The following is a 17455-nucleotide window of genomic DNA, read 5'->3' as shown; positions in this document are numbered from 1 at the left end:
TTCAAACACACGCCGGGTTGGTGTGGCTGGAAAAAGTGGGAACTCAAGAGACAAAAAAATAAGGATGGTGACAAAGAAAAGGAGGAGCACGAGCTGTTCAAATGATCCTGTACCCCAAAGTCAATCGGTCTCCAGCTTCACCAGGGAAGTTGGTTCAGTTGTGCCCAGAGTTCAGAGCTAAGAAAGGAATCTGCTGAGCTGCTGTGCCACAGTTTGGAGCTGAAATATCTTAAGGAAAAAAACTTCATTTTCCTACTGGCCAGAGAAAATCCTCTCTCCTCCCACCCCTCCTCCAAGAAAGTGCAACTTAATGCTTGTAGGACTCAGAATAAGGCTCGGGAGAAGAACGCTGCAGGATGAGCAGGAGATTGGCATTTTGCAAAGCAAGGAGGAGGCAGCGAGTGCTTTACACTTAAATCATCCACTTAAAAAAAAAAAATTAATCCCCCCCCCAAAAAAAAAAAAAATTCCAAGCGACCAGGAAAAAAAAAAAAAAAAAAATTCAAAAAAAATTCAAATTTCCGATCACGCTCTTTGCAACTCCCTCCCCGCCCCGTCCCCTTTCCCAATGGTTTTTTTTTTTTCCTTTTCCCAGTGTTTTTTTTTCCTTTTTTTTTCCCCTCTTTTTTTTAACCCAACCCTCCCAACCCTTTCCCCCAGGTCCCACCATGTGTTCAGCACCACCTCCCTGCACGCTGCTGGGCTCCAGGCATGGGGGGAACGCTTGGAATCGCCGGGATAATCCCAGCCCCTTGGATTTAGGTTTCCCATGATCAAGAGACATTGGAAGGCACAGTGGTAACATTGTAGCATTCTAACCTTGGACCTCTGAAAATCCCAGAACACACAAAAAAAAAAATACAAAAAAATTCAAAAAAATTTCAAAATAAATTCAAAAAAATCAAAAAGAACCCCAAAAACCCAAAAAGGGGGCGAGCGGGGCGGGTTCCCGCGCCCAGGGGTGTCCCCTCCCCGTCCTTTTTTCCCCAAAAAACTGAAGGAACAACTCTTGATTTTAGGTATGGATGAGAAGCAACGTCAGGGGCAGCTTTTCAGCCTGCACTACCCCTCCAGAGACAGAGTTGGCACTACAGGTTACAAGAACACCAAAAAAAAAAAACTAAAAAAAAAAAAATCCAACCCCAAAACCCCCCCCAAAAAAAAAACCCCAAACCAAAAAAAAAAAATAAAAAACCAAACCAGGGGAGAGGGACGGAAATAAGACAAAAAAATTCCTTATTTACAGTAAAATCTTCTTTTTAAAAAAGTTAATCAGTACTATTTTTTTACAGGAGCAAAAAAGTCTGAAACAAATGAACAAAAGCTTACCATAGTCACTAAATTTTTAATATATATTTATATATATATTTATATATATATATTTGTCATAGGTCTATAAGATCCATCTGTTCCTCCTACCCTAAGGAATGGCTAATGTCATCACTTCAGTTTTCATTAGGACGTTTGCTGGTTTTGTAAATATCTGGGCAGCAAAGCTTCCCTTTTAATATCCAGTAAGTAGAAACACTAGCTGTCTAGCACACCAACAAAAACGCTCTTTTTTTTCTTTTTTTTTCTTGTTTTTTCTTCAGAAGTACACTTTTTTTTTTTTTTTTTTTTTTTTTTTCATTATTGCAAGTTTACAATTTTTAAATTAAATAACTTTTTTTTTGTGGTTTTTTTTTTCGCTTTTTTTTTTTTTTTTTTTTTCCCCCCCTCCTTCAGGCTTACAAATTAATTATATTTTTTTTTTTTTCTTTTTTTTTTTTTCAAAAAGAAGAAGTTTAGGCACAAATGCATTGTCCCACAGTGTGGAGAAGATTGCCATTCAGTCTCTGGGCTGTGCACGTACAGCTCGGAACATACTGCTTTAGACATTCTGCATGATATGTTAAAGAGAGTTGTCCCTCAAGTTGCACTTTTTTGTTGGTTTTTTCTTGTCTTTTTTTTTTAATCCTTTTTGTTCCTTTTTGTTGGGCTGTTGGTTTTTTTTTTTTGTGGGTTTTTGTAGGGTTTTTTTTTTCCTCTCTCAGTTTTAATACTCGGGAATGCTGAAATCTCTTGCGTCTGTGATTCTTAACTACTCAGACTTGTCTTATATTACAAAAAAAAGGGGTTAAGGAGAAGTGTTTATGTGGGTTTAAGATAATACAGCTGTTAAGGAAGTGGTCTCTTGCTTAAATGAAGAAATGTGGCAACTTGGACCTGTGGAAAAAGTAAAAAATCTCATCAGTCACAGAGAGGGGGGAGCCTGGCCCTATCCCCCCCTCCAAACCCTGCCTTGGAAACCAGAAAGCAACCCAAAAAATCAATGTATAAATTGCCTGGCACGTTCTTTCCATCCTCACCCCCCCCCCCCAGGGGATAATTTACCCCAGGGTGGGGTCTGGATGTGAGGCAACACGAGGCAGAACCCCCCTGGATAGAGCTGAGAACACACTTGCCTTTATTTTTATTTTTTTTTTTACATCTGTCCCATGTGATTGGAGGCATCTCCCATCCCAGGGTGGGGTCCTGCCAGGGAAAGTGGAGGAGGATCTGAAGAGACTTTCTCTTCTTCCCTTCTTTTCAGGCAGGCTGCTTTAGGGTTCAGGTTTCTTTCTGGGGAATCAAAGCAAAAGAGGATTTCCAACACTGCTCTGCTGAAGGGGGAGGGGGGGGGGCATTCAAAAGAATTCATGGATTATTCATCCCACCCCTGCTCCAGGAATTTTAAGGGGTTGAAGGATGCAGGGAAATGCAGGAAAGCTTCAGGCAGAAGCTCTGCAAACCCCTCCCTGCTTGGGCTCTGTCAGGGAGCAGCCAAGCTCAATATTGAATTTGGATCTTACTCCAGAGCCTCAAACGTGCTCAGGCTGCCAAGGCCCTGCCCCAGCATCCCCAGAGCCAGAGCTGGGGAGAACACCAGCACCCTGGCTGCTTGGAGGTGCTTCCATGGCTCTGGGTGCTCTTTGCCTCCCTCTCTGGGTACCCCTGGATGCTCTTGATTTTCTCCTTGGGTACCTCTGGGTGCTCTTGCCTCTATCCTTGTCCACCTCTGGGTGCTCTGGCTTTTTCCTTGGGTGGCTCTGGGTGCTCTTGCTTCCCTCTCTGGGTACCTCTGGGTGCTCTGGCTTTTTACCTTGGGTGGCTCTGGGTGCTCTTGCTTCCCTCCCTGTCCCTGGGTACCTCTGGGTGCTCTGGCTTTTTTCTTGGGTGGCTCTGGGTGCTCTTGCTTCCCTCCCTGGGTACCTCTGGGTGCCCTGGCCTCCCTCTCTGGCTACTTCTGGGTGCTCTGGCTTTTTACCTTGGGTACCTCTGGGTGCTCTTTTCTCCTTGGGTGGCTCTGGGTGCTCTTGCTTCCCTCCCTGTCCCTGGGTACCTCTGGGTGCTCTGGCTTTTTTCTTGGGTGGCTCTGGGTGCTCTTGCCTCTCTCCCTGTCTCTAGGTACCTCTGGGTGCTCTGGCTTTTCTCTTTGGGTACCTCTGTGTGCCCTGGCTTCCCTCTCTGGGTACCTCTGGGTGCTCTTTTCTCCTTGGGTGGCTCTGGGTGCTCTTGCCTCTCTCCCTGTCCCTGGGTACCTCTGGGTGCTCTGACTTTTCTCCTTGGGTGACTGGATGCTCTTGCCTCCCTCCCTGGGTACCTCTGGGTGCTCTGGCTTTTCTCTCTGGGTACCTCTGTGTGCCCTGGCCTCCCTCTCTGGGTACCTCTGGATGCTCTGACTTTTTTTCTTGGGTGGCTCTGGGTGCTCTTTCCTCCCTCTCTGGGTACCTCTGGATGCTCTGACGTTTCTTCTTGGGTGGCTCTGGGTGCTCTTGCTTCCCTCCCTGGGTACCTCTGGGTGCCCTGGCCTCCCTCTCTGGCTACTTCTGGGTGCTCTGGCTTTTTACCTTGGGTGGCTCTGGGTGCTCTTGCCTCTCTCCCTGTCCCTGGGTACCTCTGGGTGCTCTGGCTTTTTTCTTGGGTGGCTCTGGGTGCTCTTGCCTCTCTCCCTGTCTCTGGGTACCTCTGAGTGCTCTTGCTTCCCTCCCTGGGTACCTCTGGGTGCCCTGGCCTCCCTCTCTGGGTACTTCTGGGTGCTCTGGCTTTTTACCTTGGGTGGCTCTGGGTGCTCTTGCCTCTCTCCCTGTCCCTGGGTACCTCTGGGTGCTCTGACTTTTCTCCTTGGGTGACTGGATGCTCTTGCCTCCCTCTCTGGGTACCTCTGGGTGCTCTGGCTTTTCTCCTTAGGTAGCTCTGGGTGCTTTTGCCTCCTTCTCTGGGTACCTCTGTGTGCTCTGGCTTTTCTCCTTAGGCAGCTCTGGGTGCTTTTGCCTCTCTCCCTGTCTCTGGGTGCCAGGGTGAGGTCTCCCCTCCCTCCCCATCACCCCACGCCCCTTCCCGAGCTTTCCCTCCTCCGGTAAGGTGTGTTTGGCAGGGATGTAAGGAGGACCCAGTGGGCCCACTGACCTCTGACTTGCTGCTCTAAGCTGAGGATGACAGCCACAGCTTGGTGTAAGATGAGGAGCTTGGTCTGGGGCTTGTCACTCTTGAGATGGAGCTGCACCATCCGGCCCAGCTCCTTGAAAGCTTCGTTGATGTCGCGGACGCGGAGGCGTTCCCGGGCGTTGTTTGCCATCCTCCTTTCCTTCTCCCTCTCAGCCTTCTGCTCTGGTGTCAGGTCTTCATCATCGTTATTGCTGGGAGACAAAAAGGAAGAGAGCATTTTTCTAATGAGGTGGGAAGCAAGCAGGGCAAAGCTTTCGGATCAGGCTTCCCCCCAAACCAGAGCTCTGATTCATCAACAGGTCGCTGAACGATTCTTGTTTTGGTATTTCTCATTTTGGTATTTCTCTTCCCCCAAACGTCAGCAAAATTCAGTGCCCTTCAACTTTACACTGAGCAAAGCCTTGGTTTGAGATGAAGCTTTACAGGCTGCTAGGTGGGACTTCACATATTTAAAGGAAATAAAAATATAGGTGCTAGCACCCAAGTCCCGTGGGCTCCGGCTCCTTCACTGTAGCTTCCAAGTCTGACATCCATGAATTTACCCATTTCCCTTTCAACACAGCCTCATTTGGCTTTTGGGAGACACTTTTTCCAGCACTGATGAGGATTCAGCACCCTTCCAAGCAGTGGCAAACAGCCACAGGCAGTGGGTGGGCAGCACCCCAGCCCCTGCATGGGGCACGAAAACGCCTGCAGGCAAAGAGCCACCAAAGTCATTTATGGCTGTTAGGGCCCTTCCAATGAATTTCTGCTTCCTTTCTGCAACCAAACTGCTTTCTCTCCAGTTAAAACAATCATTTGAAATTGAAAATGTATCTGGTGAGTCACCAGCATCATGTAATTTGAATTGGTTATGCAAATGGAGCCATCAATTCTCAGCAGCCCTAACAATATGGATTCAGACCTCGAACTGAACATCAGGAATAACCTTTTAAAGCTGCAAGCATGTTAAAAAGCACCACTGTTAGCCTACAAAAACCTCAAAGCCCACATAAATATGCATAAGTGACAGCTATTTGGTGAATTAGCAAGAGCTGTGCTCGCTGCACATCAGCACCAAGGAGCTTTCTTCTCCCCAGAGCACGAGCACCCGTGGGAGCCCCACTTCTGCAGGGGGTAAGTTCAACACAGGTGCCTCTCAAATGCCAGGGATTTCCTCCAATTTTGGGAGAGAGGAAGGTAATGAAGGGGCTGAGAGGTCGGAGCCTCGGTGCTCTCCCAGATCCAGCCCCTCTGCTAAGCTGCTTCTCACCTCTTGCTGCAGAGCCCAAGGTGTGGAAGGAGACAAGGCAGGAGGATGCTTCCACTCCATCCTTAACAAAAATCCCCTGGGCCAAGCAGGGGGAGGGAAGGTGACATTCAAGGGACATAAATCAAACCTGGGCCTCGCTCAGGTTCACGTTCACCATGGGCAGGAGTTGCCAGGTGACACACTCCAGCTATGAATCCTTCCTCCAAGTGGTTGAAGATTACCCCAAAAAAAAAAAAAAAGACAAGACCTCTAAAACCTCCACTGACACCTCAGGACTTAGGGAAACTGAGGGAATGATGGATTTGTTTCAGAGGCAAAGGAAAAGCAGATGGTTGGTTAGTTCAGATGCAGGTGTGAGCAGCTGGTGAAGAGGTGACAAGCCACCAAATCCCAAGCCCAGGCAGGGAGGAATAACAGCCCAATGGAATTTCTTTAGAGATTGTGGAGAACTTGCTCAGGGGTCCAAATTTGTCAATTGTTGGAATTTGAGGACGTCCTGGCATCCAGAAAGGCACTGGGGATAGCCAGGACAGCCCTGCCCTTCCACTCAGGCTGTGGTTTTACCTGCCAGGAAAAAAAAAAAAATCTCAAGAGTTTCCTCCTGTTCTGTTCACTTCATCGAAATCCAGTGAAGGAATTAAATGAAGCGACACTATTATATACTGTTACCTAGATCTTGACCTAGTAATTGATTTGATATCCTTCTTGTCATCCTCTAGTTTCTTGTCCTCAGAAGATTTGGTGTCCTGGAGGTTTTCATCCCCCTCGTCGTCGGATTTGATTTCGGAGCTGCCCGAGGAGACGCTCTGGCCTTGCAGTCCTGTTGGCATTCCTAAGGGAGAACACAGGGATGGGATGTCAGGGAATTGGGGGGGCTGGGGGGGATGTCCCCTGCTCCCTGGTGACCCAGGGCACAGCCCCAGCCATGGGGCAGAGCCAGGAAAAAAAGGGTTTCAGCCTGGGCTTTGGGGTTTGCAGGAGGGGGCAGAGGATGCCTGGACACTACTCCTGTTCTTCAATTCCTACAGCACTTCTCCTTCAGCTTCAAAAGATGCATATTTAATTACTAATTTGCATAAAACAAGCAGAGAATCACAGAATGGTTTTGGTTGGAAAAGACCATGAGGATCATGGAGTCCAAGCCTTAACCTAACACTGAGATGTCCTTAACTAAACCATAGCTCCAAACCCTGCATCCCAAACACCTCCAGGGATGGTGATTCCAGCTCTGTGGAGGAGTCTGCCAGGGTTTGGAGAGTGCCAGAATCCCAGGAGAGGCACTTTGGGGCCATTCTGGCCTCAGCCACAACTGGAGAAGTGTGGAACACCACTGGGGCTGATCCTCACCTCAACCTCACACCTTTTTTTGTGTCATGGAGGATTTCTGTGCTCTCAATCCTGCTGCTTAAAGTGTCAAACCTGTCCCTGGGTGCACTGCTTGCACGTTTCTACCACCAAGAAAAGTGTTTGGGAGGGCAGAGCTGAACCAACCCCCAGGCTCTGCCCTGCAGAAGACACTGAGATGTCCTTAACTAAACCATAGCTCCAAATCCTGTATCCCAAACACCTCCAGGGATGGGGACTCCAGCTCTGCACAGGACTCTGCCAGGGTTTGGAGAGTGCCAGAATCCCAGGAGAGGCACTTTGGGGCCATTCTGTCCTCAGCCACAACTGGAGAAGTGTGGAACACCATTGGGGCTGATCCTCACCTCAACCTCACACCTTTTTTTTTTGTCATGCAGCATTTTTTTTTCTCAGTTCTTCTGCTTAAAGTGTCAAACCTGTCCTGTTTCTAACACCGAGAAAAGTGTTTGGGAGGGCAGAGCTGAACCAACCTGCAGGCTCTGCCCTACAGAGCCACTGAGATGTCCTTAACTAAACCATAGCTCCAAATCCTGTATCCCAAACACCTCCAGGGATGGGGACTCCACCTCAGCAGGAGTCTGCCAGGGTTTGGAGAGTGCCAGAATCCCAGGAGAGGCACTTTGGGTCCATTCTGTCCTCAGCCACAACTGGAGAAGAGTGGAACACCACTGGGGCTGATCCTTACCTCAACCTCACACCTTTTTTTGTGTCGTGGAGGATTTCTGTGCTCTCAGTTCTGCTGCTTAAAGTGTCAAACCTGTCCCTGGGTGCACTGCTTGCACGTTTCTACCACCAAGAAAAGTGTTTGGGAGGGCAGAGCTGAACCAACCCCCAGGCTCTGCCCTACAGAGCCACTGAGATGTCCTTAACTAAACCATAGCTCCAAACCCTGCATCCCAAACACCTCCAGGGATGGTGATTCCAGCTCTGCACAGGAGTCTGCCAGGGTTTGGAGAGTGCCAGAATCCCAGGAAAGGCACTTTGGGGCCATTCTGTCCTCAGCCACAACTGGAGAAGGGTGGAACACCATTGGGGCTGATCCTCACCTCAACCTCACACCTTTTTTTTTTGTCATGCAGCATTTTTTTTTCTCAGTTCTTCTGCTTAAAGTGTCAAACCTGTCCTGTTTCTACCACCGAGAAAAGTGTTTGGGAGGGCAGAGCTGAACCAACCCCCAGGCTCTGCCCTGCAGAGACACTGAGACTAAACCATAGCTCCAAACCCTGCATCCCAAACACCTCCAGGGATGGGGACTCCAGCTCTGCAGAGGACTCTGCCAGGGTTTGGAGAGTGCCAGAATCCCAGGAGAGGCACTTTGGGGCCATTCTGTCCTCAGCCACAACTGGAGAAGTGTGGAACAGCACTGGGGCTGATCCTTACCTCAACCTCACACCTTTTTTTTTGTCATGCAGCATTTTTTTTTCTCAGTTCTGCTGCTTAAAGTGTCAAACCTGTCCTGTTTCTAACACCAAGAAAAGTGTTTGGGAGGGCAGAGCTGAACCAACCCCCAGGCTCTGCCCTGCCAGCCCCCCCTGTTGGGACATTCCCGAGTGTCCCCGCAGACGAGGACAGGGACAGGCAGGAGGTACTCACCCCGGTACGGGTCCTGGGGAGGGTTGAGCTCGGGGGAGGTGGCAGACTGGACGGGCAGCTGGGGGACAGGGACCTGGTTTGGCACCAGCGAGTGGCTCCCGCGGAGGCTGACCCCGTCCTCACGGTGTGCCCCGACCTGCCGAGAGAGAAAGGGAGGCTGAGTCCGTGCTGCCGGGACACGGCCCGGCCCCGGGGACCCCGCGGAGAGACGGGGAGGGGCAGCCCGGGCTCCGGGAGCCGCTTCACTAGAGGGCGCAGACGGCCCGCGGAGCCGGTACCGCCGGTACCGCCGGTAACACCGGTACCACCGGGCGCAGCATCACTGCCAGCAGTGCTGCAAGCATCCCCGGGCACCAACGCACTGTCACTGTGAGCACCACTGTGCACCAATATGCACACACCCCCGTGAGCACCCCTGTGCACCAACACCCACATCCCTGTGAGCACCACTGTGCACATCATTGTGAGAACCTCTGTGCACCAGTATGCACATCACCCTGAGCACTGCTGTGCACCAATATGCACATCACTCTGAGCATCCCTGTGCACCTACACACACATCCCCATGGGCATCACTGTGCACCAACATGCACATCACTGTGAGCACCACTGTGCACCAATATGCACACACCCCCGTGAGCACCCCTGTGCATCAACGCACACATCACTGTGCACCAACACCCACATCACTGTGAGCACCACTGTGCACATCATTGTGAGAACCACTGTGCACCAATATGCACATCACCCTGAGCACTACTGTGCACCAACACACTGTCACACAATCCCATCCCAGGCAATCCCAGGCAACCCCAGGCAATCCCATCCCAGGCAATCCCATCCCACCCTATCCCATCTCATCCCAGGCAACCCCAGGCAACCCCAGGCAATCCCATCCCAGACAATCCCAGGCAACCCCAAGCAATCCCATCCCAGGCAATCCCATCCCACCCCATCCCAGACAACCCCAGGCAATCCCATCCCACCCCACCCCACCCCATCCCATCCCATCCCATCTCATCCCAGGCAACCCCAGGCAATCCCATCCCATCCTATCCCACCCCATCCCATCCCAGGCAATCCCACCTCATCCCATCCCATCCTATCCCATCCCACCCCACCCCATCCCATCCCACCCCATCCCATCTCATCCCAACCCTGTGGTGCTGCCAGGCTGGTTCCAAGGCAGCGGAGCAGCTCGGGCAGGTAAAACACCCAATTGTCTCGGGGGGTGCCGTGCCTCTTCCTCCCCATCTGTCTTCCATCACCTCCCCCACCAGAGCTGCCAATTAACTTAATGCCCAGATGCTTAATTGGGGGCTTCTCCGTTCCCCCGGCGCCGTCGGAAACCCGCCAGGAACTGCCATTTGGCATTTGCCTTTCATTTTGGGGGAGCAGAGCTGCCATTCCCCCCCCTTCCCTGTCATGCCGGAGAAGCCTCTGACAGCGGGAGGTGCAGCTGTGTCCCCTCCCTACCCCGTAACGTGTCACCTGCCTTTCCAGCCCGAAAAGCCCCTCCAAATTAGTGCTTGGCCCCCCTCTCATTAACCACCCAGCCCCAAACACCCCTGTTTGTTCAACACTGCAGTGGAGCTGACAGGGAGATGGGGACATCTCCATCCCTCTCCTCGCCGACACACTCAGGTCTCTTCCTCATTAAATAAAGGAGATTGTTGGGAAGCATCTGAGGAGCAAAACTGTCAGGAGCTGCCACAATTGAAAAGCAGCCAGGTTGGTGACATCCAAGGGACACGTGGCCACACGGACAACTCGGCTCCTCACCTCCTCTGGGCTGTGGATCCCAGGGAAGGTGGTGATGAAGCTGGCAGAGAACTGGGAATGGCCCCAGAAAGGAAGAGCTGGGGCAGATGAAAAGATGGAGGGATGTTTCCAGTCTAACCACCCAGCCCCAAACATCCCTGCCAGCCAGGGGGGTTTATTCAACACTGCAGTGGAGCTGACAGGGAGATGGAGATGCCTCCATCCCTCCCCTGCATCCCTCTCCTTGCTGACACACTCAGGTCTCTTCCTCATTAAATAAAGGAGATTGTTGGGAAGCACCTGAGGAGCAAAACTGTCAGGACTTGCCATGTTGGAAAAGCAGCCAGGCTGGTGACATCCAAGGGACACGTGGCCACACGGACAAATCAGCTCCTCACCTCCTCCGGGCTGTGGATCCCAGGGAAGGTGGTGATGAAGCTGGCAGAGAACTGGGAATGGCCTCAGAAAGGAAGGGCTGGGGCAGATGAAAAGATGGGGCAGATGAAAAGATGGAAGGATGCCCCAAACACCCCTGCCAGCCAGGGGGGTTTATTCAACACTGCAGTGGAGCTGACAGGGAGATGGGGACATCTCCATCCCTCTCCTCGCTGACATGCTCAGGTCTCTTCCTCATTAAATAAAGGAGATTGTTGGGAAGCACCTGAGGAGCAAAACTGTCAGGAGTTGCTACACTGGAAAAGCAGCCGGGTTGGTGACATCCAAGGGACACGTGGCCACACGGACAACTCGGCTCCTCACCTCCTCTGGGCTGTGGATCCCAGGGAAGGTGGTGATGAAGCTGGCAGAGAACTGGGAATGGCCTCAGAAAGGAAGGGCTGGGGCAGATGAAAAGATGGAGGGATGTTTCCAGTCTAACCACCCAGCCCCAGACACCCCTGCCAGCCAGGGGGGTTTAGTCAACACTGCAGTGGAGCTGAAAGGGAGATGGAGATGTCTCCATCCCTCCCCTCGCCGACACACTCAGGTCTCTTCCTCATTAAATAAATAATAAAAAAAAATTAAATAATGTTGGGAAGCACCCGAGGAGCAAAACTGTCAGGAGCTGCCACGCTGGAAAAGCAGCCAGGTTGGTGACATCCAAGGGACACGTGGCCGCACGGACAACTCGGCTCCTCACCTCCTCTGGGCTGTGGATCCCAGGGAAGGTGGTGATGAAGCTGGCAGAGAACTGGGAATGGCCTCAGAAAAGAAGGGCTGGGGCAGATGAAAAGATGGAAGGATGCCCCAAACATCTCTGCCAGCCAGGGGGGGTTTATTCAACACTGCAGTGGAGCTGACAGGGAGATGGAGATGTCTCCATCCCTCTCCTTACCAACACACTCAGGTCTCTTCCTCATTAAATAAAGGAGATTGTTGGGAAGCACCTGAGGAGCAAAACTGTCAGGACTTGCCATGTTGGAAAAGCAGCCAGGTTGGTGACATCCAAGGGAGACGTGGCCACACGGACAACTTGGCTCCTCACCTCCTCCGGGCTGTGGATCCCAGGGAAGGTGGTGATGAAGCTGGCAGAGAACTGGGAATGGCCTCAGAAAGGAAGGGCTGGGGCAGATGAAAAGATGGAAGGATGCACCAAACACCCCTGCCAGCCAGGGGGGTTTATTCAACACTGCAGTGGAGCTGACAGGGAGATGGAGATGTCTCCATCCCTCTCGTCGCCGACACGCTCAGGTCTCTTCCTCATTAAATAAAGGAGATTGTTAGGAAGCATCTGAGGAGCAAAACTGTCAGGAGTTGCTACATTGGAAAAGCAGCCGGGTTGGTGACATCCAAGGGACACGTGGCCACACGGACAACTCAGCTCCTCACCTCCTCTGGGCTGTGGATCCCAGGGAAGGTGGTGATGAAGCTGGCAGAGAACTGGGAATGGCCTCAGAAAGGAAGGGCTGGGGCAGATGAAAAGATGGGGCAGATGAAAAGATGGAAGGATGCCCCAAACATCTCTGCCAGCCAGGGGGGTTTATTCAACACTGCAGTGGAGCTGACAGGGAGATGGAGATGTCTCCATCCCTCTCCTCACCGACACACTCAGGTCTCTTCCTCATTAAATAAAGGAGATTGTTGGGAAGCACCTGAGGAGCAAAACTGTCAGGAGCTGCCACGCTGGAAAAGCAGCCAGGTTGGTGACATCCAAGGGACACGTGGCCACACGGACAACTCAGCTCCTCACCTCCTCTGGGCTGTGGATCCCAGGGAAGGTGGGGATGAAGCTGGCAGAGAACTGGGAATGGCCTCAGAAGGGAAGGGCTGGGGCAGATGAAAAGATGGAGGGATGTTTCCAGTCTAACCACCCAGCCCCAAACACCCCTGCCAGCCAGGGGGTTTATTCAACACTGCAGTGGAGCTGACAGGGAGATGGAGATGTCTCCATCCCTCTCCTCACCGACACACTCAGGTCTCTTCCTCATTAAATAAATAATAAAAAAAAATTAAATAATGTTGGGAAGCACCCGAGGAGCAAAACTGTCAGGACTTGCCATGTTGGAAAAGCAGCCAGGTTGGTGACATCCAAGGGAGACGTGTCCATACGGACAACTCGGCTCCTCACCTCCTCTGGGCTGTGGATCCCAGGGAAGGTGGTGATGAAGCTGGCAGAGAACTGGGAATGGCCTCAGAAAGGAAGGGCTGGGGCAGATGAAAAGATGGAGGGATGCCCCAAACACCCCTGCCAGCCAGGGGGGTTTATTCAACACTGCAGTGGAGCTGACAGGGAGATGGGGACGTCTACATCCCTCCCCTGCATCCCTCTCCTTGCTGACACACTCAGGTCTCTTCCTCATTAAATAAAGGAGATTGTTGGGAAGCATCTGAGGAGCAAAACTGTCAGGACTTGCCATGCTGGAAAAGCAGTCAGGTTGGTGACATCCAAGGGACACGTGGCCACACGGACAACTCAGCTCCTCACCTCCTCTGGGCTGTGGATCCCAGGGAAGGTGGTGATGAAGCTGGCAGAGAACTGGGAATGGCCTCAGAAAGGAAGGGCTGGGGCAGATGAAAAGATGGAAGGATGCCCCAAACATCCCTGCCAGCCAGGGGGGGTTTATTCGACACTGCAGTGGAGCTGACAGGGAGATGGAGATGTCTCCATCCCTCCCCTCGCCAACACACTCAGGTCTCTTCCTCATTAAATAAAGGAGATTGTTGGGAAGCATCTGAGGAGCAAAACTGTCAGGAGCTGCCATGTTGGAAAAGCAGCCAGGTTGGTGACATCCAAGGGACACGTGGCCACATGGACAACTCGGCTCCTCACCTCCTCTGGGCTGTGGATCCCAGGGAAGGTGGTGATGAAGCTGGCAGAGAACTGGGAATGGCCTCAGAAAGGAAGGGCTGGGGCAGATGAAAAGATGGAGGGATGTTTCCAGTCTAACCATACAGCCCCAAACACCCCTGCCAGCCAGGGGGGGTTTATTCAACACTGCAGTGGAGCTGACAGGGTGATGGAGATGTCTCCATCCCTCTCCTCACCGACACACTCAGGTCTCTTCCTCATTAAATAAATTAAAAAAAAATTAAATAATGTTGGGAAGCACCCGAGGAGCAAAACTGTCAGGAGCTGCCATGTTGGAAAAGCAGCCAGGTTGGTGACATCCAAGGGACACGTGGCCGCACAGACAACTTGGCTCCTCACCTCCTCCGGGCTGTGGATCCCAGGGAAGGTGGTGATGAAGCTGGCAGAGAACTGGGAATGGCCTCAGAAAGGAAGGGCTGGGGCAGATGAAAAGATGGAAGGATGCCCCAAACACCCCTGCCAGCCAGGGGGGTTTATTCAACACTGCAGTGGAGCTGACAGGGAGATGGAGATGTCTCCATCCCTCCCCTCGCCAACACACTCAGGTCTCTTCCTCATTAAATAAAGGAGATTGTTGGGAAGCACCTGAGGAGCAAAACTGTCAGGAGCTGCCATGTTGGAAAAGCAGCCAGGTTGGTGACATCCAAGGGACACGTGGCCACACGGACAACTCGGCTCCTCACCTCCTCTGGGCTGTGGATCCCAGGGAAGGTGGTGATGAAGCTGGCAGAGAACTGGGAATGGCCTCAGAAAGGAAGGGTTGGGGCAGATGAAAAGATGGAAGGATGCCCCAAACACCCCTGCCAGCCAGGGGGGGTTTATTCAACACTGCAGTGGAGCTGACAGGGAGATGGAGACATCTCCATCCCTCTCCTCACCGACACGCTTGGGTCTCTTCCTCATTAAATAAATTTAAAAAAAAAATAAAAATGTTGGGAAGCATCTGAGGAGCAAAACTGTCAGGAGCTGCCACGCTGGAAAAGCAGCCAGGTTGGTGACATCCAAGGGACACATGTCCATACGGACAAATCAGCTCCTCACCTCCTCTGGGCTGTGGATCCCAGGGAAGGTGGTGATGAAGCTGGCAGAGAACTGGGAATGGCCTCAGAAAGGAAGGGCTGGGGCAGATGAAAAGATGGGGCAGATGAAAAGATGGAAGGATGCCCCAAACACCCCTGCCAGCCAGGGGGGTTTATTCAACACTGCAGTGGAGCTGACAGGGAGATGGGGACATCTCCATCCCTCTCCTCGCTGACACACTCAGGTCTCTTCCTCATTAAATAAAGGAGATTGTTAGGAAGCATCTGAGGAGCAAAACTGTCAGGAGCTGCCATGTTGGAAAAGCAGCCAGGTTGGTGACATCCAAGGGAGACGTGGCCACACGGACAACTCAGCTCCTCACCTCCTCTGGGCTGTGGATCCCAGGGAAGGTGGTGATGAAGCTGGCAGAGAACTGGGAATGGCCTCAGAAAGGAAGGGCTGGGGCAGATGAAAAGATGGAAGGATGCCCCAAACAGCCCTGCCAGCCAGGGGGGTTTATTCAACACTGCAGTGGAGCTGACAGGGAGATGGGGACATTTCCATCCCTCTCCTCACCGACACACTCAGGTCTCTTCCTCATTAAATAAATAATAAAAAAAAATTAAATAATGTTGGGAAGCATCTGAGGAGCAAAACTGTGGTGATGAAGCTGGCAGAGAACTGGGAATGGCCTCAAAAGGGAAGGGCTGGGGCAGATGAAAAGATGGAGGGATGTTTCCAGTCAGAGGTACAAGAGAACACAGGATAATTGTTAGCAGTGAGGAGGAAAGATAAAAGGGAACCCTGCCAAGGGGAACTCCAGAAAATCTTTTCCTACCAGACAGAGTGCAAATACCTGAAAGCAAGTGTAAAAGTGCAGAGACAGAAACTGCCCCCTTGTCGAGATAGAATCCTAGAATCCCAGAATGGGCTGGGTTGGAAGGGACCTCAGAGCTCCTCAAGTCCAAGCGTTGCTCCACTCCCCCCGTGGTTCCCAGCCCATGGCACTGAGTGCCACATCCAGGCTCTTTGGAAATATCTCCAGGGCTGGAGAATCCACCCCTTCCCTGGGCAGCCCATTCCAAGGGCTGAGCACCCTCTGGGGAAAGAAATTCTTTCTCATGGCCAACCTAAAGCTCCCCTGGCACAACTTGAGACCTCTTGTGCCCTCTTGTCTTGCTGAGAGTTGCCTGGGAAAAGAGCCCAACCCCCCCCTGGCTCCAACCTCCTTTCAGGGAGTTGGAGAGAGTGAGGAGGTCTCCCCTGAGCCTCCTCTTCTCCAGCCTCAACACCCCCAGCTCCCTCAGCCCTTCCTCCCAGGAATTCTGCTGCTGGATCCCTTCCCAGCCTCCTTGCTCTTCTCTGGACCTGCTCCAGCACCTCAAGCTCCTTCCTCAGCTGAGCTGAGCTGAGCTGAGCTGAGGGGCCCAGAACTGGACCCAGGACTCAAGCTGTGGCCTCCCCAGGGCTGAGCACAGGGGCAGAATCCCTTCCCTGGACCTGCTGGCCACGCTGTTCCTGAGCCAGCCCAGGATGCCATTGGCCTTCTTGGCCACCTGGGCACACTGCTGCCTCCTCTTCAGCTTCCTGTTGCTAAGAAAGGCTGGAACTGGTGGGATTTGGGTTTCAGGATGAGCTGTCACAGGGAGCTTGGAGCTCAGCGCTTTCTCAAGAACTCAAGGGAGGAGCGAGCCCCTTCTGAAGAGAAAAAGTGGTTTTCTGAGAAGAAAACAGAAGCTGTGGAGCAAACATCTTCTCTGTCCCCATGGTACCCAGCTGGACATGACCCTGGGTGAGCCACCCAGAAGCTGTCCCTGCCTCCAAAGGTGGTCCTGCCATAAGCAGCTGTTTCACCCTAACCACCTCCATAACTCTTCTCTCTTATTCCACAAAAGACAAAAACCACTTAGTTCTGAGCTCGAGGAAGAGAAAGAAGCATCTGATACCACTTCTGTTTGCCCAACAACCACCCCTCTTGGAGCAGAGCTCCTGAACTGGCTGGAAGCTCTAAAGGGGCTTTGACCAACACCACATCTCACTCTGCATCCTTTTCCTTTTCCTGCCAGGCTTCCCCAGCTCAGTCCATGACCTGTGCAGGACCAGGACAAGCATCCACCCTGCTCCTGCCTTATCTCCTCCTCCAGACCACCCCCCTTACACATGAGATGCCTCCAGCTCAAAGAGGACAACATGGTAATCTTAATTATTTGGCCTGACTTCTTGAAGACCACCTCTTCTCTCACCAGGTTAAGAAGCAGACATGGCAATCATGGAAATCCAAGGCTTTGAGGGAGGATTTCTAAACTGAAGTCTTGAATTCAGAGGGAAACTAAAAAAAAAAGAGATGCCACAAAGCCACCTCACCTTACTGCTGATATATTGATACGAATTTCTCTTTCTATTTTTAAAATTGGGGGCAATAAAAAAAAGATTTCTTCTCCTTTAGGTCCTCGAGAAATCTGGCAGGTGACCACCTATGTCATGCCTCACAACTAAAAACCACAATCTATCAGTTCTCTTCTCTCTTACAACAATTCCAGGCTGGCTCAGTGAGCAAGCACAACCTCTGATGAAAAAAAAGACCATTTCTTATCCCCTGTGACTGGTGTGAAACCCATTTTCCCCCTCTCTGGGTGGCAGGCAGGCATCTTGGGGTGGGATGGAGCTCAGTATCTCCAACCCATTCTTCC

General features: G+C 51.8%; 1 protein-coding gene across 5 annotated transcripts in view; it reads right to left on the bottom strand.

The window, feature by feature from the left end:
* Positions 1-2013: 2013 nt before the first annotated feature.
* LOC139790434 (transcription factor 4-like) overlaps positions 2014-17455 on the bottom strand; it is a 221522-nt gene continuing 206080 nt past the window's right edge. For 3 of the 5 annotated variants that reach the window (XM_071732302.1, XM_071732303.1, XM_071732306.1), the window contains 5 exons: positions 8678-8813; positions 6389-6551; positions 4429-4658; positions 2445-2601; positions 2014-2205 (listed from right to left, as the gene is read on the bottom strand). In XM_071732302.1, the coding sequence (XP_071588403.1) occupies positions 2465-2601; positions 4429-4658; positions 6389-6551; positions 8678-8813 (666 nt within the window). In that variant the 3' untranslated portion in view covers positions 2014-2205; positions 2445-2464. The remainder of the gene's footprint in view (positions 2206-2444; positions 2602-4428; positions 4659-6388; positions 6552-8677; positions 8814-17455) is intronic. The other 2 variants (XM_071732305.1, XM_071732304.1) reach the window with 1 other exon arrangement.

The sequence above is a fragment of the Heliangelus exortis genome, chromosome Z (assembly GCF_036169615.1).
Source record: "Heliangelus exortis chromosome Z, bHelExo1.hap1, whole genome shotgun sequence".
Lineage (NCBI taxonomy): Eukaryota > Metazoa > Chordata > Aves > Apodiformes > Trochilidae > Heliangelus > Heliangelus exortis.
The sequence above is the reverse complement of the archived record's forward strand: the minus strand, read 5'-3'. Positions and strand labels throughout refer to the sequence as shown.